The sequence below is a fragment of the Corvus cornix genome, chromosome Z (genome assembly GCF_000738735.6).
Source record: "Corvus cornix cornix isolate S_Up_H32 chromosome Z, ASM73873v5, whole genome shotgun sequence".
Lineage (NCBI taxonomy): Eukaryota > Metazoa > Chordata > Aves > Passeriformes > Corvidae > Corvus > Corvus cornix.
This window is the reverse complement of record NC_046357.1, coordinates 30,720,912-30,743,375: the sequence shown is the minus strand read 5'-3', so window position 1 is coordinate 30,743,375 and position 22,464 is coordinate 30,720,912. Positions and strand designations below refer to the sequence as shown.

The 22,464-nt window shown below is 37.5% G+C and overlaps 1 protein-coding gene across 1 annotated transcript in view; it reads left to right on the top strand.

Annotated features, from left to right (window-relative positions):
* The window catches only part of KCMF1 (potassium channel modulatory factor 1), a 46,369-nt gene that overhangs the window by 1,163 nt on the left and 22,742 nt on the right, over positions 1-22,464 (top strand). Inside the window, exon 2 of the mRNA XM_039567268.1 lies at positions 21,777-21,944. Coding sequence (XP_039423202.1) covers positions 21,777-21,944 — 168 coding nt within the window. The remainder of the gene's footprint in view (positions 1-21,776; positions 21,945-22,464) is intronic.

The window sequence follows — 22,464 nt, the reverse complement described above, 5'->3', positions numbered from 1 at the left end:
ATGTTTTGAGGCCGCCGGAGAAACGTGTTCTGTGTGCTGCTTGCCTCTGATCCCGTTGTGTTTATCGCCGTGGAGGAGTTTAGTGGGTAGTTAGTCAGAAGAAGCAGGGTGGAGGAAGAGATGGAGGCTAAGAAAGGAATTCGTGCAGGAAGAGCATGCGAGTGTGAAACCAGTAGAGAAAGTTGCTCGGTTTTTCTGTGCTTGTTTACCAGCGGGTAAAGTGTTTGGAATAGTATTCTGTAAAACCAGGGATTGTCATCTGAAAAGGTAACTTTCTGCCATGTTAGGAACTTAATTCAGTATTGTCTCCATTTTCTCTTATCTAATTTATCTTTTCTCTGTTCTGTGTAATCTTAAAACCTTTTGACAGAAACGTTACAGGAGAATTCGATATTTGTGGCTCATACTGCTGGCTTCTAGTTAGTAGCTCGATTTTAGGCAGTATTGTATATGTGACGGATTTTTGGTGTGTGTCGCAGTATTTTGCAGACTTCTTGTTTGTGCAAGTACGTGTGCATCTCTGTCAAAGAATTTTCTTCCCTAAATCCACTAGCTGTTTTTTGTTGTTTGCTTGCTAAAGTTGAATCTTAGTAGGACTGCTGCTTTTTCTCCCTCCCCCCGCCCCCACTTCATGTTTTCCAGGAGGGTAGAGATGGATTTCTTTATGGTTAAAGATGCAGTTTTGACTGAAATAAAATGATTATTGATCACAAAATTATTGGTGGTGGTGTAGTAGGCTTATGCAGTCTGTAAGTATCTGCTGTGATGCATGTATCCGTAATACTCTTTTTAAAGTACAGTAGTGGAATACAGGCTTTTCGAACTTGAATAGGTCAAAATTATGGAAGTTTTATCATAGTGATAAGTGTTATCATGTGTTGTTCTTTAGTGGTTTTCAGTGATCAGTGCATGGACTATTGTAAGAGGTGGTGATGTGTGTTAAAAAGACATCCCAGCCCTGTCTTTTTGTTAAAATAGAATTTGAAAGTACATTTTCTTCTATGTTTCTTATGGAGATTATAGCATGAATTTTCCTTTTAGTTGTTAGGTTCTTTGTAGCAGGAAAAATTATATTTCCTGTCTTTGATATTTGTTGGTATTTTTAGGAGTGACTGTTAATGAAACCAGGCTTAATATTCTCTTTGCAAAGCAGATTCATCAGTGATTGTTCTATTTAGACACACCTAGTTAGAAAAAAAGGAGATAATTGCCTAATTAATTACCTACTTGGTAAGCGAATGTGAGTTTTGGTAATTCTGGATCCTGGGTGTAGACTTCTCAGGTGTGTGTGAATAAACAATGCATTCCTAAAACCATGAGAACACTGTGAGATTAAAAATTACATCTACCACTGTATCCTTGTGATTTTTTTTTTAAAAAAGCTAGTCTGTCTCTTAATTTCTCAATGATTCTCCTCTTACTTCACACTTCAGGTGTGTTCTTTTAGGCAACTTTAGTTACAGGGATAAAATAACACATATTAGTATGGGAGGCATGGTTTTCCAACTTTATGGAGAAGATGTTTTGGGGGCTTGATTTTGGTAGAACTCTGGAAATCCATAGAAAGTATATACTCAAAAAGAAAGGTAATTCTTGCTTCAGATCTGCGCAAGTTTATTCACAGCTGACAGTTTTTGATCCAGTATGATGAGTTTGGGAATGGCTGTCTTGGAAGACTGTGGTATAGGAGGAAAACAAGCTTTAATCATGTTTATGTGATTTCTTTTATATGTGTATTTTCTTTAAAATGGTCCATACACAAAGTTACAAACAAGCTTTATTGATATTTCTTGACAGAATCTGGATGCTGTACCAGTTTTATGGTGGAAAAGTATGTATCTGGTTGTGTAGATGCTGGAGAAGTTAAAATTCTAAAGGCTTGGGACTTAAGTAGGCTGTAAAGCATTTGATGGAGATTTATGCTTACTTTCCTCTGGGGTTTCTCAACTACTTCTTTGGTGTAATAATCTGTACAAAACAATTGTTTGGGATTTTTTGGTTAGTTGGTTTTATTGTTGTTTTTTTAAAAGGGAGATTTTGTTATCTTTCACAAAAAGTTTGACCACAGCCTGCCTTTTCACTGTGCTCTCGTTTCACATATGAGCTCCAGACTCCTGTTTCTCCCAAATCCCGGAAAATGGACACCAACTAGAATTTAAATTACTGTTGCTTTTTTTGATGTGTTTATTCAGTGTTCAAGGGACTTCCTTGATAATGCTATCAAGAGTTAAGTATTTATCTCTTGCTATTGCTAGGCTCCTCTAATTTTTCAAAACCATTTTTGTTCTGTGATTGGGTGTTAAGAGGCTAGCTGTTCTTTGCCTTTGGTTTTGTAGAATGCAACGTGAGGTCATTCCCTGGTCTTGGATTTCATGTTGTTCCCTTTATAGGAGCAATATGCTGTGTTTCTCTGGGTTAGCCCCTCTGTGGAGAAATATGTGGTGGTGTAATATTTGGCAGCCTACAAGGAACAGGTAGGTAATATTTTTTTACATCCTGGAAAGTTTACCAGAAGGTATTTTGCTTATTACAGATTGTCTCTTTGTGGACGTGTGTCTTGCAATGATTCTCTTACTCGGCAATAGACACCACCCAGGACAGCAGAAAAATTGAGAATTGCAACTTCCAGGAATATCATTACAAGACCATTTTTGCAACTTTTGTGGAACTAGGTTGCAACAGTATTACTGGCCTGGCTTAAGATTCCCTACAGCTGGCATCTCCAGAGGGCTCCCTGTTCCGTATCACCTGCATCACTTAGTTCTGTATCTCTCATGCTCTGCACCCCACTCTCAGACCCAGTTCCATCCTTTTCTTCTTATTCTCACTAAAGGACATAGTCTTTAAGCTTCAAAGAGCTGTCAGCAATTCAAGCGGTGGGGTTTTTTTGCTGGTCCCCATTTGTCAGCATTTCTTATGAATCAGCAAAGGTCTGCAGTTAATCCTAGTCTCATGTGAAGTAAATTGTAAATGGATGGCTAGGAAGGGAGAGCAGTGACTGTCAGGACCACATGGCCTTTCCAAATACTCTTCTCTGGCTTTAAGATCCTTTTACCTGAGGGAGCCAGTGTCTCTCTGCTCCTTCTCTTTCTGTGTATGCATAAATGTGTTGCATAGAGATACTGAAATCAAGTGGTTATTTGTAGTAGAAGGGTAAATAAGTAAATCTTAAAAAAGAACTGCATATAACTTCGTCTTTGAAATTCAAGAAATCATAGTTACTGTTGAATATATACCAACCACTGTAAAACTATTAGTATAAGGGTAATGTTAGCTCCAGTCCTCCAGCTGTACAGTGAAAAGATTGGGAGTCTGGGCTGATGATGTATTCTGTATGGTTACAATACAAAACATAAAACTTAATCTGAAACAAACTTTTTGAAAACATTAAAAGAAAGAGTAATTTCTGCCCTTTGTAATGGTGCAATAGCTGTGTCATACTTGAGCTGCAGAAGGGTACTACAAACTTCTGTCACGACAATGCTCAGCCAGTTGATGTGTAACTTAATGCTTCATATAGTGTCAGTTATAAAGTTGCCACAAAATGCAGAATTAATATATTTTTGCATGTAAAACTTTTAATTCACTTAACAGGACTACATATTTTCCGTACAAAGTACTCAAGATACAGTGTTGGTGAAGTGTGGCATGTAGTAATGAAACATGTTTGTGAGACCAGTTACAACTTGCTGTTACAACTTCCGATACTTTGCTAGCGTCTCCTTCAAAGGAGTCTGCTATTTCACAATACAGAATAATAACAAATTCTTTCATATGTTGCTGCCACTGAGATCTATTTTGTAGAAATTAAGTCCAGATTAAGTTGTGCATGTAACATAAAACAGTGAGTTTTTTTGAATTTGTACTAGTATTTGAGTCTGCCAAAGCATTTTTTAACTGTATATGCAAAGTGTTTCATACTCTTCTTAGTTTTACTCTATGGTAGCATATTAATACATCTAATTACAGATGTAGTACAGTATCTGAAAATTAGTTAGTGTGACAATTTGACTAGTGGGAGCTGTGTTTAGACACAAAAAAATGTTAATGTTAAATATAAACAGCTGCAAATGTGATTGGAAATATTTGAACATAGTAATTTGCTTTTTTATTAAACTGTTGTTTGATTTCAGTAGGAAACTGAATCATCATTTAATAATAAAAAGAGCTGGAAACATAATTCATATTTTAACTGGCATGATACTTACTGGCTTTATGAAAGCTAGGTTTTAAAAAAGGATTTTGGCTGTGGTTTAGGAAACTGTGTGAACCAAGCTGCTGCTGTTCCTGCAGAGTCTGAACAAGGTCCTCCAAAAAATGTTTGTAAAAGGAGACTGTTTTTCCTCTCAAGTCTTTATAAAAAGTAATGACACCATCATGGGAAAAGGGAGAAAAGGATTAGATTTAAGTTATCAATGTTTGAAAGACTTGTAGCCTATATTTTAAGCAGGAAAACTGGAACAGAACTGTGATACTTTTAACATTATTGTGTGGGGGTGAAGAGAGAAGACAAACGGTGAAAAAGCTCTGTTCCAAATGCTGATTTAAACAAGAAGGGATTCAGGGGAAATTTATAGAGCCATGAAAATTGCTTGAGTGGTACTGGACAAATAAAATTCGTACATGTTAAATAACAAGAATAAAGCTTTTCAAATACTTCTGCATGTTTACATTACTGATAACATTTGAGGGAGAGTTGTTAGTGTCACTGTTCATTGTTGTATCTTCATTGTTATGTTACTTCCGTTATTGTTAAATACAAAACCAAAGCAGTGATTAATACAAAAAGTGCTAATGCATTCAAGAAGCTGCTGGACACAGCAGCATATTTGAAGAATGTTGCTCAGGAATTGGGATGTGCCAGAGACAGATTCCAGAGACAGCAATAATTCAACCTCATTTGAGTATCTTTATTTTGTACACAGCTGCATATTATCTACTCCATACCACCCTGCATTCTTTAGGGTGTGCAGGAGGGTTCTCTATGTTAGACCACTGCTCAGTGTTTGGGAGTGCACAGCAAATGAGCAGATAGAGACATTACAGAAAAAAAGGATGGTCAAGGTGTTGACAGTGGAGCTTTGTTGTGGAAAGCTGGATCAACTGTTCTGTCTTCTGTTGCAGAGTTCATGTGAACTGCTAGGTAAGTTATTTTGTCAAGAATTCACAGGTAGCTGGTAGCCGTTTGTTCCTTATGAAGACTTGGTTTGGCATTTTGAGACCTGAGCATTTACACCTCCAACTGCATTAACTGAGCAGTGAGCTTTGAAAAAACACTTAACTATAGAAAATCGAGGATTCTTAAAATTCCATCCTTTGGCATCTCAGATTGGGTGACTGAGTTCAGCAGACTTAGGAGTTTTATTCTTTATGTGCTGTGGTTTCCCTTTATTTTAGGAGAAGGGAGATCTTGCTTAGAAGTGTTGTTAAAGTTAATACGTTGATGTTCGGGCTGCACTGAAATGCTATAGAGAAAATGCTTGCAGAGATAAGGCAGTGAGAAAATCCATAGTCAGTGCAAATTTCTTTGAACTGTGTGATAACTAAGCGCTCAGGCTGACCAAGGAGGACAAAACAAAAAGGTTGTTTACTGAACATCATACACGCTGGTGCACTGAATAAGGTGATATTTTTAAGAAAGGAATATAATTGTGTTAGATGACATCTGATAGATTCTGACCATAGATTGATACTAGGGATACATATATTTTAATGTGAGTAAGGTAGTGAGCTTTCATGGGTTTTGTTCCTGTAATCATTTGGGCTAAATCCCCTACATGCAATGTGTTTTTCCCCTCTATAGGATTTACAACAGATGAGCGGATTTGGTAGCTGTAGGTTCTGAAAATGAAGACATAATGGAGAAGGGATATACAAAACTTTAACTATAGGCAGAAGTGTTGCTCGCTTTTACAGAAACAACATTACTAACATGATTAAAATTATTAAGGTACTGTGAGCAGTTCAGAAAACTCAACCAGGGTGCTGTTAGTGACTCAGGATGTAAGGGATGTGTGAGGGGGAATTATTGCATGGACAGAAATTGAAAAAGTATTTGCCTCAGAAAGGCTGATAGAGAATCTGAAAGAAAGGCATCACTGCATAAAATGTAATATGTAATCTCCCTTTTCAAATACAAGAAGAAATCTCGTGAATTCAAGGGGAAGAATAAAATTGAACTGCTTTTTCATACACTGTGTAATGAGATTATGGAGAATTTTTTTATTTAATGTTCTTGAGGCTACCTCATACCCAGATTTAACAATTAAGGCTTTGAATTTTATCTTAAACTTTCTAGTCCAGGTATTTTAACTACTTCAGATTCAGATGTGGTTGTCAAGGATCTTAAATCTTAGCTCCCTTTCCCTGAAGCATCACTTGAGCATCTGGTTTGAACTTACTCCTACAGTTCCCTGTATATCTAGTCCTAATGGTTATCCACATTTTTTCCTCAGTGTAGCATTTTGATGATTTTAACGCAGTGAAGTGAGAGTATTTGTAATTCAGTGTGAAGCACAGAGACAAGCTCATTAGTTTAACTTTTTCAGGAAATATGTGTAAACCCAACATTTCAGTTCAGATCTACTTGAAAAGTTTTGTGTGGCTTATTGTCATTTACTAAGTTGAGAAGTGAGATCTGTGCCAAGTAAAAATTGTGAGGCAACATCACAGAAGCCTTGGAATTGTGTATCAGAGGTGTGTGCAGGTAATGGCTTGATTTCTACCACTTGAAGTTACTTGTTCTAGTTTGAAATTAATTTTTAAGTATGAATAGAAGAAGTCACTGGAGCCTCTGACATATTAGGAAAAAATTATACCACCCCACCTGCCAGGTTTATTCTGAGAATGTGGTTTGAGTAAGTTGACAGGGGAAGGATGGATGGATTTACTTGATGGAATTTTTATCTTCTTTTATTTTTAATGTTTGAATATTTGTAAAAAAAAATTAGGCTTCGTCTATGATTTGCTTTTTATGAGAGTTCCTCTTTTTATTGCTCATTTGTCACCCTGCAGTGAATTTCACGTTTGTGTTAGTTCTTTTTGTTGTGATTGTTTTATTTGGAGCTTCTAGGAGACTGTCTCTAGAAGTCACCCCATTTTCAGTTGGAGAGCTGGGTACAACTTTTTTATTGCAATTAGGCTTGGAACTTGATACAAGAAACCGTGATGTTTCTCCCATTTGTACATGGGATATCACGTGTAGATTTTGTCTTGCCAGTAGGCCGTCAGGAGAGTCTCCTACAGGTAGAAATGAGTGGTCTTGTACTCCGTTGCAGTGAGTTTTATAGTTATAAGTCCATTCTTCCAAATTTTTTACTCATTGGGACATTTCACTAGCATAATACATTGTTTGCAGCTATCAGTTCATATGACATCCCCATATTACTTAAAATTTGTCTTTAATTTCACATTTTTGTCAAAGTACTATTGATCCACATTTGATTTATATCATCGCACTGTCATCACTGACAAAATCCAGCTGAAGAAAAATATTAATTAGAAAAAGCTTTTTAAAAATTATACTGCAAAAGTAAGATGAAATAACAAACAAAGTTCAAAAAATTATAACTGCATTTTTTTTTCTTACCTCAGGTCAGATTTGGTCTTCCCCCTTCTGCCACTTCCTGGTGCCAGATTCTTTTTGGGAGGCAATGTTTCTTGTCTTGACTGACAAGAGGTGCTGTCTCTGGTAGGATAAATTATCTTCTTTGCTTTCTTTCTTTTTGTCTTTGATCTCTTACCCTTTACCCTCTTACTTTGTTGTCACTATTCTTTCTTCCCCTTGCTCTGCTCTCCCTCTCCTACTTTCCTCCTTTGAGTGCTCTGGGGTGGGATTTTCAACACACCCTTGGGAAGCTGTAGATCCGTGTTGGGTGCAAGTGCAATAGAAATTTAACGCCTGCCTCTGTAAGCCTCTTTGAAAAGCAAATCTCTGGTGTTTCTTGGTGCACAACTTGCCCTTGCTTATTTCAGAAAACAACAGTTGCTGGAAAGGTTTTTAGGCAGCCAGATACAGAGATGGATTTGTGTTTTGGTTTTGTTTGTTAGCTGATGAGATGAGGTGCTTTTAGTAGTGAAAGTTTTACTAGGTTATGACTGATATATTCTTTAATTATTTCTTGAGCAGAGTCATTGTTTACAAAACTCTTCAGTAACAGTTGATTCTAGTGTAAATACTATGTACTATTAGCTTATTGATACTAAAGCAGCCAGTGATCACTTGAGCAGAAGGTGATTTCTAATGGCTCATTCTGTGACACTATATTTAAAAATTTGAAAGGATGAGGTGAAATCTATGTATAAACAATGTAGAAAGCAGCATAAATTAATGTGACAGATATAAATATCAATATTCGTATTAGGGATGTAATTTTAAATCAGTTTCCAGACCACTTTTCAGACCAACAGAGTTGCTTTCCAGCTGCTTGATGGTATGGGAGGAACTTCATGGCCGCTTCTGGAAGGAAACACCTGGGTGTGTGCCTAGAACAACATTAGAATTACTTGGCAGATGAATATCGGCACCCTGGAGGTGGCCGGTTGGAGAGCAGTGCTGTGAGCTGTTATGCAGGTGATACTCCGGGTACTTGATAGGTATCTCAAATATCCTAGCTCCAGCAGCAGTAGGTCATACATGATTTTCAAGGTCAGAAATGCATTAGTATATAGTCATGTAAGGACCTCTTGTGTGATTGTCAGTAACTTCTGTCTTTATCTCTAAACAAATGATTCTGGTAAGAATCAACATTCAGTTTTACTGGAAATATATTTTTGCATATTTACCTCTATGTGTATATGTATTAGCTGTGCATGCTCAGAAATCATTGTTACCTGGAATCAATTTTAAACTGCTGTGAGTCTTGATTAGAAACCCTTGTCAGTTGGACTTTCTTTCATGATAGAATGAAATTAACTCTGAAGAAATCTGTGATTTGGGCACAAAGGCTTTTCTGTGCTCAAGATACCATCACATCACTTCTACTCAACAAAGCAAATGTTTTAATTAATTCAAATATTTACATACGCTTTTAGTGTAGGCAGTAATGCTGAGATGTGCCTAACAGAAATGGCATTTTGTGTACAGCTGTTATGTGCGTATCATGCTGAGGTGTGGGTTATATCTGCAAGTGGAAAATCTCTGTGGCAAGAAGCAACTCATGATCCACCGATGAAGTGGGTCTGTGAGAGCAACTTCACCAAGAGTAATAGTGCTGGAACAAAGGTCACATCTGGACTGACAAATGTGGCACTGCAGCTCATTAGTTTAACTTTTTCAGGAAATATGTGTAAACCCAACATTTCGGTTCAGATCTACTTGAAAAGTTTTGTGTGGCTTATTGTCATTTACTAAGTTTAGAAGTGAGATCTGTGCCAAGTAAAAATTGTGAGGCAACATCACAGAAGCCTTGGAATTGTGTATCAGAGCACCAAAGTTTCTTCTGACTTTGTCTTTACTTTCTGAGACTAAATAAGGCCACTAACTTCAGCCCCTGAATATTGTTAGTATTACTTTTCACATGTCCAAAGCAGACTCTCTGAAACTGGTTGTGGAAAAGGACGTAAGTTTGGGAAAGAGATTTCAGGATGCCCATGAAGAAAGACATCTAAGCTTTGCAAAAGTAAGCTGTAGAGAATGCAGAGCTTTCTGTGTCATGACTAAGCTTTTTTCAGTCTGGATGTGCATAAGATAGTGCAGATGATTTTAATTCCATACCTGTTTCCTGCTTTCACTTGTACTCTTCTGATAAGATGAAAATGTCAGTAAGTGTAATTTGATCTCTGACTGTGCAGGTAGAAGTCAGTTATTTCTGCTGTTAGCCACAACCTGTTGATTACACTAGTTAGATGCTTTGCTGGAGTAAGAAGATGGAGTAGAAACTGCGGAATGTCTTGACTCAGGAGTAGGTCAGACACATTTTCCAGCTCTCTTCTCACTTGGTTATCTTAAATTTTAGAAAATTCCAAAGATGAATAAAAGCCTATTTGCCCTCCTGAATTCAGAAAGAATGGGTACTGTGATCTGCAGGTATCTTTCCCAAGGTTGTCTGCCATAAGGCCTCTGAAATGCCAGGCAGGGTCTGACAACAACGTTCTTATTCTGAAAGACTCTGGCGGTGAGCAGAGAAAACAGCTTGAGATTTTTGCTGTAGAAGATATGCAAATATATTCTTTGGAAATGAAGATATACGTGTAAAGATTCATTAGAATATAAACATGTCTTTACAGTGTAGATAACTGAAAAATTGACTGTTACTAGTCAAAGTTGTACTGGTAGAGGTTGCTATTGATAGCATTCTTGTGCTGTTGCAAACTGCTGTCTGGAGTTTATTTGGAAGCAGAGAATCTGCAAGATGCAAACTCTCAAGTTTAACTCATGTCACATTAAAAAAAAAGAAGTATAAATGGAAACTATTAATAAGTTTTGGGTTATCTCATAGTTTGTTAGAATGTTATCCAGCTCTTAAGTATTGGAGCCAGTTACTGGGAAGAGTCATTCTTACTGTCCCTCAAAGCTCAGTTAATATCTTGTTCCTGAAAGCATTAGGAATTAAAGGAAAACTACCAGAAAGTAAAGGAATGGGTTGTTGGGAACTGCATGCCAGAATACATTTATTTAGCCAGGAATGAAGTACTTCAAGGTGATCATTGAATGAGGTGCAGGACTCCAGGCTCTAACTTTGGGGTGTACCATGATGTATCTCTTCAGAGGAAGTATTTCAGGTCATCTGCTGATGAACACTCTTGTTATGCTTTCACTAAATGTTGTGTTGAGCTTCTTCCAAACCTACTGTTCGTTCCTTCTAAAGTCCTTCTTCAAAGATTACCACTTTTCAAGAAAGCAGACATTTTCTTAGCTTGTGTAATAGGACATAGCATTAAATGTCCCTAATCGGTAAGATGACATTGTCTGCATGTTCCTCCGTAGTGCTGAGCATTTGGTGATCTTGGCAGTGTATAGAAAATTTAAAAGTCTACACTGTAGTATGGTTTAGTTCAGCGCAGTTTGTTCTAGTTAATTGAAAAACTCTAGAGAAGCTGCTGGGACTCAGAAATACCTCAGAAATTAGAAATTGCAGGGGAAATCTGATGACCTGTATTTAGGATGGAGCAAGCCTTAGGGTTAAAGAAGACAAAAGAAGTTGTCTGTAAATAATTGGGTCCTTTTGTTTTCGTCCTGCAACAATTGTAGGCATCTTCTAATTGTACACAAGAAAAATGGATTCACTATAGGGTCTAAGTTACATTTGGGTCTGTTACCTGTACGGAAGGATGTCTGCAAATAAAAAAAACCCCTTGCAAACCTCTTAGCTGTAAATATATGTTTTATGTGGACAGCATTTCAGGTGCATTGCCATACCTCTTTCATCCTGAAAAATTTTATAGTCAGACAGAACCATGAACTTCAGGAAGGTAAAAAGTACTGAGTTGCTTCTGAGTTTGACTGCTCTGCTGAGAAGTGTGTCAGTGAAGTAAGGTAGATGCCAACTCTGGCACATGCAGAAGAACTTGGAAGGAAAGTAGTTAATACTTATTGTGTCTTGTAATAAGCTGGTGTGTTGCAACAGTCAACAAAGAGCTCAGAAAATAACAGCTGTCTTGAAGGTGTACCAGGACTGTCGGCATCCTATTCAGCTCAACGAGCTGAAGGTGTCTCTTCATCCATGCATCCCAGTGACATCACCTGGAAGACTGTCAAGGGAAATGGAAGGAGTATCAGGCTCATACCCAAGCTCATTTTACAGTTATGTGTAGACTAGGAGACTTGTAATATTTGTGATTGCATGTTTGACACACATCAAACTTTAGAATGCAACACAGTGTACAGTGAGGCAGTCCTAAAAAACAATGTATGTGTTAAAAGAAGAAGGTATGAATTACAGAAGATACAAGTTTGCGGATGAGTGATTTTTGCTCATAAACATTTGAGAACTTGAAGAAGCTCAACAGTTTAGTGGGTGAAAACCACCTTTGTGTGAATTCAAGCAGAGTCCAATGGGCAGTGGAGAACAGAGCTTATAAGTTAGTCTGAAAGGAAAAAATCTTGTGCTTCCAGGAGGCAGAAATTGAGGTGAAACAGCTAAAATACCTGTCATATGTCCACCTTCCCCTATTTCATTATCTAGGTTTTCCTCACTAGTATCTTTGTATTACAGATTTTTTTTTCTAATAGATTGTTTAAAAATGCTTTCAATAAAGATCTGTCAGATTTTTTTGTTACACATAATTTTTTCTTTATTCTTAAAATACTGTTTCATGCATTTTGTAACTGTAGCATGGCAGCTGAGCTTGTAGTAAGAAGTAGTGAGACCTAAGGGGTGTTTGATCATCCCTCTCCTTTTTTCCTAAATCCTGAAGTGAGGTACATTTTACCTGTTTTGATAAAATGCTGTATTGCTGACACCTGGTTTATTTTGTGGTTCAGCAAATAAAGTAAAACATTTGAGTCTTGTTTAAGAAAATGAGCTAATTACATTAAAAGTTCTTAAGTACTGAAGACTCATGAGCTGTGATCTACAAATTAGTGATGGGTTTTAGTGTTTAGTGATAGATTGGAAGCTCTATAGAAAAATTATGTGACATGTTATTTTCAAATAGAGTGTTTAGTAAATTATTCTTAAAAGTAAGTTGGATACATATGTGAGATGATCAGGACTGTCAGGGAAATGTTCTAGAACATAATACTTGATCGTCTTTGGTTTTTTATGCATGTGCGGTTTAAAGGGACAAGAAGAACAAAACTACAGGTAATAAAGCTCAGCGAAACAAGGGGAAAGGTAAGGCATTTGGTATGGCTGGCAAATGGTTGTGTTGCCAATACAGGGAATATATGAGCAACATGTAAGGAACCCTGCCAAGATGATCTTGAGGATGCTGGTGGATGAGAGGCTGGACATGATCTGAGAGCCCAGAAAGCCAGTTGTATGCTGAGCTGCATCCAAAGCAGCGTGGGCAGCAGGGGAGGGAGGGGATTCTGCCCCTCTGCTCTGCTCTGGTGAGACCCCACCTGGAACACTGCATCCAGCTCTGGGGTCCCGGCACAGGAAGGACATGGACCTGTTGGAGTGAGACCAGAGGAGGCCACCAGGTTGACTAGAGGATTTCCTCCTATGAGGAAAGGCTGAAAGAACTGGAATTTTTCAGCCTGGAAAAGAGAAGGTTTTAGGGGTACCCTAATTGTGGTCTTCCAGTACCTGAAGGGAGCCTACAAGGAAGTTAGAGAGGGACTTTTTGCAGGGGCATGTAGTGACAGAACAAGGGAGAATGCCTTCAAACTGAAAGAGGATGGGTTTGGGTTAGATGTTAAAATTCTTTTGCAGATGGTGAGGCACTGGACCAGGTTGTCCAGGGAAGCTGTGGATGCCCCATCCCTGGAAGTGTTTAAGGCCAGTTTGGATGGGGCTTGGAGCAACCTGGTCTAGTGAAAGGTGTCCCTGCCTGTACCAGGGATGTTGGATCTAGGTGATCTTTAAGGTCCCTTCCAACCCAGACAATTATATGATTGTTTGAATTAGGAAAGAAGTCTATGCCATGAAGAATTGGAAAGAAGAGGTGGGAGGAACAGAACAAACTCAAAGCCTAATCGAAGTAGACATGAAACCTTCTTTGCTTTAGGTTACTGTGTTTCCCACAGTGCTCTACTTAGCCTTCCCATCATAAGCGTTTGTAGTTTCTGGAGACATGTTATCAGCCTGACAAGCAGTTCTATATAACAAAAAAGTGGGAGAAAGAGTTGTCAAGGCAGTCTGTTTATGTTCAGAGTAAGAACAATGCTTTGAGAAAGCCCAGGATAGAATATTGCAACTACTTAAATGAATATGTTGTAGGATTTTAAGCTCCTATTGCCCCTCTGTGTTGTGTTCAGAGACTTACGTATTTTTACAAGTTACTAGACCTCTTGTGGTGTTCAGGAAAGATAAATTATTTTTATGATATTGTGATGCCATTCAAAATGGTGATTTTGAAGGTAGTCTTTAAGTTTGAAAGTGTTCTTGTGCTCCTCTCTATGACGTGAATTGGCTGGGAGGAATCTAGGTGTGACTGCCTTGTATTAGGCATTGCTGCTTTCTTCAATGATGAGAAGAACCATTTGATTTTATGTCCCTCCCTCTTCCAACTGCTTTCTAGTTGTGTTTTCATGACCTGAAAAGTGTGTATTTCCAGACCACTTAATGCAAGTCTTTTAAGTCTGAGCTATTATGAGGCATGTAATTCACAAAGCATTACGACTAGAGCTAAAGCACTTGCTGCATGCAGACTTCTTGTGTCTCTCACTTCCAGCTCCTTGGTTTCCTAGCCAGTATTGCCTACTTTCTGCATTGTTACCTATGATAAATCTTGCCTTCTCCCCATCCCACAGGGTGGGAAAAGCTTGCCATGTTTGCTTATTTGGGTAATGTTTAAAAGGATCAGGAGTGAGTTTAATAGTGCAAAAGGAGGTAAAGCTGAGTGTGTATTCCTTACACCAGAGCTATGTTTAAGGTGTACCCAAATAGTTAATTTCAGCTAAGCTCTTAGCCTCTGCCAAGTGTTGTGGGGGTTTTTTTCTTATCTGCCTGAAACAGTGGCTCACAGAAAAAGCATTCTTCAAGCATGTTTACTTCTCTGTTCAACTGGTCTGTACTGCTCAGTTGTCTCCCAAGCCTTACGGGACATGTGTCTTATTCTCCTTGTGTGTTTTTCCCTTTTTATGCCACTCTTCCTAAATAATGGTAATCCAAAGTGCACAAAGGTTTATTTTCTGAGAAAAGGATATGTTAATTCTTTTATGGCTCAGCAGAGAAGTACCAGTTCTTTTGTTTAATTTCTTTTTAGGATTTTAGTGTTTTCTTGATGTTTCCTACGCCTGTAAAACTCACTTGTGTGTAATGTACTTTTCCCCCAGCCCAATTCTCTTTTAGCTGGTGCTTGCCTGAGCAGTGTATTTCTGTTGTCTCATCCTGAAACAAACTCAGGAATGTGGTCGTGTCCTATTGAGTGAGAAACTTTTCCATTGATTTTACTAGATACAGGATGTAGCTTAGTACTGTTACTGTTATTTTCTTGCCCTGGAGCTGTTTGTAGCTTTCTCAGTTTAAGTATTTTTCTGTTAATAGAATTCACATTCTGTTTGCCATTTTCCAGATTAACAGAGTTGTTAAATAAAATCATGTCTGGTGCCAGTTCTTTGCCACACTACGGACCTCATGTGCTCCATTGCAATCTGTTTATTTTTAATGTATTTACAGTACTTTAGCAGGTCTTTGTGTTGTGATGGTTTTGATGGTCAAATTAAATTATATTAATGGAATGATAAGAGACATGTGAGATAGTATCAAATATTAAATTGGAAATCCAAATTGACTTGATCAGAAATCCTGCATGATTTCTGCATAGATCTGGGCATGTTTTGCAAGTGCTTACTAATCACTTGTTCCTGATGCCCTAGATGACTGAAACTGTTGTGCGTATAACTTCCACAACCTGGAATGTGAAAGCAAAAATAGAAAAACTTCTTTTTGCAGCAGACTGGCTGAGGCTTTGGATCAAGTCTGAAACTTGCTGGGCCAGCTGTACTGTTCAATTCTTTGTTTTTACACCAGGGTAATGACTGTCCCCCTCTCTCAGCACTGCCGAAGCCATGCCTCAAGTATTGCATTCAGTTGTCTCTTCACTTTAAAAAGGACATCGAAGTGCTGGCATGTGTCCAGAGGAGGGCAGCAAGGCTTGCAAAAAAGTCCAGAAAATATGGAATGACTGAAGGAGCTGGGTTTGTTTAGTCTTGAGGAAGCTCAGGGGGGACATTATCACTCTCTACAACTACCCGAAAGGAGGTTGTAGTGAGATGGAAGTCGGTCTCTTTCAACGTGCCTGCAGTGAGAGGACAAGAGGAAATGGCCTGCTCCTGAGACAGGGAAGATTCAGATTAGATATTAGAAAAAAAAATTTTGGGTGGTCAGGAATTGGATTCGTTTGCCCAGGGGTGTAGTGGAGCCAGGTATCCAAGAGGCATCTGGATCTGGCACGGGGTGATATGGTTTAGTTGTTTAGAGATTACAGTGGTATTGCTGAGTGGACAGTTGGATTTGGTGATCTTAAAGGTCTTTTCCAACCTTTATGATTCTGTGATTCTAAGTATCAGGCAAGTGGGCTTCATGAGAATTATTGACAACAGAGAGGTTAGGTGTCTGTTTCTACTCCAGACTCGAGAGGAAGGAGGAGTTCAGTGAAGAAAACGAAAAGCCTTTTGTAGGCCCAATTCCCTCTCTTTCCTCCTTTTTTTTCCCCATTTCCAAGTCAACAACATCTCTGTCTGCAACTTTAATCCTACTAGTTCTTTTCAGTCTGGTTACTTCTTTTTCCTCTTTGCTCTAAGAAGGTCCTGCATGTTTGGCCATGTTGCATACATGCTATGTGGGGGGACAGAGTGTTTTTGGTTTTCTCAAGGGTTTACTGTGTGAATTTTTTGTTCAGTACTTGTAGCTGCAAGGGCGAAGAAATAGGTTCTATGTTGTAGGTGTCTTTAATGTTTGTTTTCACAGTCTGCTTTAGCAAACATGAGGAAAAGTAAACAAAAATGAATGTTCTTAGATTTGGTTGATTTTTCTGGTGAAATGTTCACAGAAACAGCAGAAATTCTTAGAATTTGATCTGTCAAACCAGGCAGTAGTCTACATTAAGAAATGAGTCTATTAAAGTAAGAAACAATTGGCATTTCTTCTTTATTAAGTATTATCAAATGGGATATATTTTCCTATCTTCAGTCTTGGAAACATCTGAACTGCGTAAATAGAATATCTTAAGGTTTGGACGTGCTGTGTGGCATGTAGACTGTAGATGAGGTAGTTAATGTCAAGCAGATTTATTTAAAACTGAACAAACCCATAACAATCACATGAAAAGAGCATCTTACACTATCAGATGCATTTAAAAAGGACTATTACTTATGATCTTCAAAATATAGAAATAAAATGCAGTATACAGATTGCAACCATTTGTACCACGAAAGAGGTGGCACAACATTTTAAGTTTCACTTGCATGCTTAAGTTCGGGTTTTTGAAAGGTAGAAACCTTGAAGTTTATCCAGTCCCCTGAAATTCAGTGGTACTCTTGCATATAATACTTTCAGTCTTTAGAAGGGTGAATCCTTTCAGTACTTTATGTAAGTTACGAAGAAATTCTGAAGTAACTGGCATTTTCTTTCCAGAGAAGAAACCATTGATGGGCTGATTTTGTATTTGTGTTGTACATTAAAGAAATACAGTGATCCTCCCTCTGAGCACTGATGAACGAAAAACAATACCTAAATTGGCTGGAAGGTTGGGTTTTGGATGTTGAGCTGCTGGCAGGAATGCTAACTGCTGATAACTACCCATGAAATTAGTGTCTGCCAATGTATTGCTAAGAGGAGGAAATTAATTTAATTCTCAGGAAGAGCAGAATGACTAAATATTCTTCTCTGGAGGTAATTTTTGTTTTCACTGTTTGAATACTTCACATATTGGCTTCATATGTGTTTAAAATGTTTTCTAATGATTGGTATTTTCTTGAAAGGTGTTGTTTAATTTTTAGAAATTTCTAAGTATTGATAAAGTTCATGGCCTCATTTTGAGGCTGAAATGTATTTCAGCATCTCTGTATAGCTAATCTTTCACCATATGCTCTTTATAAGACAAAAAAGATGCTGGGTTTCCTACAGTTTCTCAGGTAATTTTGTCTGGCTCAGATTACTGGGCTTTTAATATCATTATTATTCTGATTGCCCTTAGTTTCTGAGGACACCAAGTAGGGGGAAAAAACCTTTGCTTTTTTTACAAATGTGTGTCTATCCAAGGCAGTAATGGCTTGGGACACTAAGGACACTTTCACTGATGTTACCTCATAGCTTTGCTTGTAATCATAAATACAAATTAATCCTGAGGTATATAGTATTTGAACCACGTGTTTTTTTCAGTGTTATTCTCTCCATTATGAATCCAGGTTATGTGCTGTCTTTGGTGTATCTATTAAACCCAGGACCAGTTGCATTCATTTTCGTTAATTTCTAGCAAAACAGTTCAGTGTCATAAAATCAAATTATGCTTGGCTATCAGGATCAAAATATGAAAGGTGTTGGGGAAGATAATTGTTTCGACTTTTTCTTTTTTCCTAGAATCACTCAACAAATCATTCAAATCATTCAATGTGCTACATGTAAAATGCTGAAATAATTGACCTGGATTAAAAGAACCTGTGGGCTCAATAAAAATGTAGTAAGACTTTTCTATTGAAGGGGTAAAACATACTTTATTGGTGGGACTGTTAGGTATGTCCTGACTCACTTCACTCAAAGTGTGAAGCTGGAGAGATTGAGTGTTGATACTTCAAGGGAATACTTCTGAAGAAACTTTCAGAACCCGGTGTTTGTTAGTTGAAGGTGAACCAAAAGCTTTTAGCACAATGCTGTCCTCTGGTGGAATAATGTTGCACTAAAAGAGCATTGTACACGGAGCAGAAAAGTTTTCATTAGATCTATGTTATGCAGTATATGTTGGTACTTGTGTAGCAGTAACAAAATAGAACAAAATTTGAGGATGCCTCCAAATCATCTGTGATGTAATGTAATTTGTAACTAAAATAGATATTTCTTACTCTTACCATTCCAAGCTAATGTTTTCCTTAAGGTTAATCAGAAGTTCTCATTGAACAGCAAGTCATTTGGAGTTAACAGGATTTCATTTTATGATTCTTTTAAAAGTCGATAGTAACAGTTCTTTCAAGTCAGAAGTGTATTTAAATAGTTGTCACAGATTGTTCATACTTCTCTTTTGGTTTGTTCTGTGCTTTTGTTCCTTGCTTTCATGTGGTCCATAGTCTTTAGACTGTGGGGTATTTTTCTCAAAACCAGTAATTAATGTGGATACATCCTGTTTAATCTGATAGTCTTGGATCTGTAGCATACCTGCCATACTTGGAAATGTAAAGTAAATGCAGGGAAATGTTGGATAGACACATACTGAAAGATAGGCTGTGCTAAATAAAGTATGTTATCTTTGAGTGTTTGAGGTTTGTGCAGAATGAACTTTTGTAATTTCACTTGATGTAAAGATTAAAGTGTAAAAGATTCAAATCAAAAGCTTTCGTTATAGTAGAAAGAATAAGGTGGGATGAAATTACTTGGTTATTTTACTTTCTAGATCACGTGTTGGGTAGGTAGTTGAGATTTTGGCAGCCAAGTAATAGGCTTGAAGAGGAATAGGAAGAACTGTCAGGCCTGACTTTGTTCAGACTTTTAAAAAGGGAAAAATCAGTAATACAATTTCTGGAAAATAAATCCTGCTGGATTCAGGGGAAGGTCTGGGGATTTAAGCATGTGTTTAATGCCTAAATTTTGATTTAATAATTTTCCCTTTTGCAGTTTTCATTCTCTGCTATAGAAAAGGGTATAAGAGTAACCTGATACATCCCTTGCTGCCAGCCTATTCCTCAAAGGGAAGGATGTGGTAGTTGTTGTAAAATACCAACTTCGAGAGATGCAGAAAGAATGCTGTCTCTAGAACATTGCTACTCTCTTGGTCTGACTTCACCAGCCATAGAGATGTGTTACGCTAATATTAGTTTTTCTGTTTGAATCAAATTATAGATGTTCTAATAGTTGATCATAAGTAACAAAGTTCATCTGTTATTTGAAGACCTGGTAGATTCTCACTGCAAATGTTCTAAAATTTTAAATACAGACATTTTTGTGATTTATGTTGATGGCTGAATTTCCCCACAGTTAATATCACATCATATATAGAGGTTACAGATTGGAGTAATATGGAGAAGTATTGACGTGAAGAAAACACGTAAATCAGGGCTTCTTAAAAATGTCTGTCTTCAAGTAGGAATGATGTAAATGTTTGAGAGAAAACATGACAGGAGTTTGTTGCAAAGAGTCTTACATCTGCATTAAATCAGTTGTTTTGAGCTTAAATGAAAAGAATGGGAAAAGTACTACTTTCTGGAGAAGCATGGGTTAGTACTTCATTTGGAAAGCTGTTAGTGTCTGACAGATTCTAGGTTAAACTAGTTTGCTTATTTCAGTGTGACGTCTAACTTGCTAATCAGCTGTTTTCTAGAAAGTTTAGTAGGCAACAAAAAGACTTGCAGTGCTGCCAGTAGCTGCTAAGTATTGTGTGTGCAGCATCAATTGTTGGGAAGATCTGCGTGCTGCATAGGTAGAATTTTGTGGGTCTCTGTGTGGGAGGAAAAAAGCAAACACACCAACTGAAGCAGTGAAATTCAGTTTACAGAGTTAGCAAGCAAGTGTTCTCAGAAGTTAGCCTGCTGTCAGCATCCACATCATCAGATTGTTAAAAATCCTTCAGAGTTTATGGATGAAACTTCAGGAAAAAGAAAGTTAAGTGAGAAAGGCAGTTTTTTCATTTTTTCTTTTTTAAGCCAACCAGACCAACTTTGAAGATGCTAACATGGCCATCCTCGAAACATAGTTCGGCTATTAACAAAGATTCTGGAGATATTTTCTTCTAATACGCTGTTCCATGTAGAGGGATGATTGCAGAATAGATATGCAGTGAGGTGAATAAAAAACAGGTTCAGTATTCACATAAGCACCGTGATTATACCTTAGAAGCTAATAGTGCTTCAGGCTGTCCCGATAGATGAAGAAACTAAAGGCAAAAGTGATAAAATAATTTTGCTCACTGTTCATCTAACTGCAGTGATGCAATTGTTGGAACAAGTAGGGGAGATTCAAAAGTAATTGCTTATCAATGTGTTTCTGAATTACTTGTGGTAGAGCTTCTGTTCAGATGCTATAGAGTGGAGTAGTTAAAAAAAAAAAAAAAAGCAAAAATATTCTGTAACTCACACCAGAACAACTAGGTTTAAAAAATAGAGATATGGCTAATGTGACTCTTGTTCTGGCAGTTTGCTCTAAAATTGTCTGTGCTTTTACCAAACTGTGAAGAAGAAATCTTAACTGTTGCTGAAAGAGGATGTTGATCCAAATCCTGCCTTGGTTGTACACACTGGTTTCTTTCGTGAAGGTCCTTAATTTGCTGCTGCGGTTGAAAGATGTTTGTGTTAGCCTTCACAGATTACAAGACAATGTCACTTCTGCACTTAACTAGGCAACCCAGGGAGAACTGAAACCATACAGAGAAAAATGAAAACTTCTTGAAGCTATAAAGCCTTTCTCAGACACACATGCAGTGTGGCTACTTTACATAGCAAAGCATGAGCTTAAGGGAGAAATAGAATGGAGAGAACTCATGCAGCCTAAATTAAAAAAACGTAGAAAAACATCCTAATTTCTACCGCACATGAAATGTCAGGGATGGCTATGGTGTTATTCAGAATTAACATATTAGGAAGTGTTGAATTAAAGGCTGGAAAGCTAGCTAGTACATTTTTGCCAGTGGTTGATTTGGTTGTTGTTTTTCTTTCCTCTTGATCAACCATTATACAATTTACCTTTTAAAAGTGGCACAATTCCTGACTGAATAGTTAAAATACCAGTCAATACTAAGGGGTAAAGGTGTCTGTAGGAAGGTGGAGCTGAAGAGCTTTTATAACTTAACCTGTTATTATTTCAGGTGCTCGAGTCTGCTTTACTTCAAGAATTCAAGATTCTGATTTTGGGAGAGCAGTGTCTTTTAAAGACACAAATGCATTATAAATCGAGTCTCATGTCAGCTGCACATGTCAGACATGGTTGGCTCTGTTTAGTTACTGAGAGGCAATAGCAACAAATCTTCCTCATAAAAAATAAGTGCATTTGTTGCTGTCTTAAAGCAATTTTATTTGTTTACAGGTGTCAGCTGTGATGCATGTTTAAAAGGAAATTTTCGAGGCCGCCGATACAAGTGTTTAATTTGCTACGATTACGATCTGTGTGCAACTTGTTATGAAAGTGGTGCAACGACAACAAGGCATACAACTGACCATCCAATGCAGTGCATACTAACAAGAGTAGATTTTGGTAAGTGATAATTTCAAACTCCTGTAATTTGTTGCTATATTTTTGTGTTTCTACTTATTAATCACTTCTCCAATTAGTGCGCTAAAAATAAGGGCCAAGTTCTTGTGTTCTAATAAGCAGGCATGTTTTCTTCTCTAGAAGAGCTGAATTTTTTTTTTTTTTTTAACCGCTGCACATGTATTTCTGATTTTTTTTATTTTGGTCTGATAACAGCAAATTATCAGACTAATAAATATACTTAGTAACAGTGACTACTGTTAAAAGTGCCACGGTCTACAGGCAGAAAAAAAATCCTAGTGACATTTTGTAGGAAGGTTGTTCATTGGTGGCTTACGTGAAACTGCAAGTACAAGAAAGGTGGTGATGGACTGCATTGAGAGATTAGTAGCAAGGACTAGCATGTAGTCTTTTTAGAATTCCTTTGTAGATGTACTAGTCTCAGAATTATTTCTAACTGTAAAGTCTTGTCAGTATTTAGAATAAATAATTGTTCTTGTGTCCTATCCAGTTTGATGTTTCT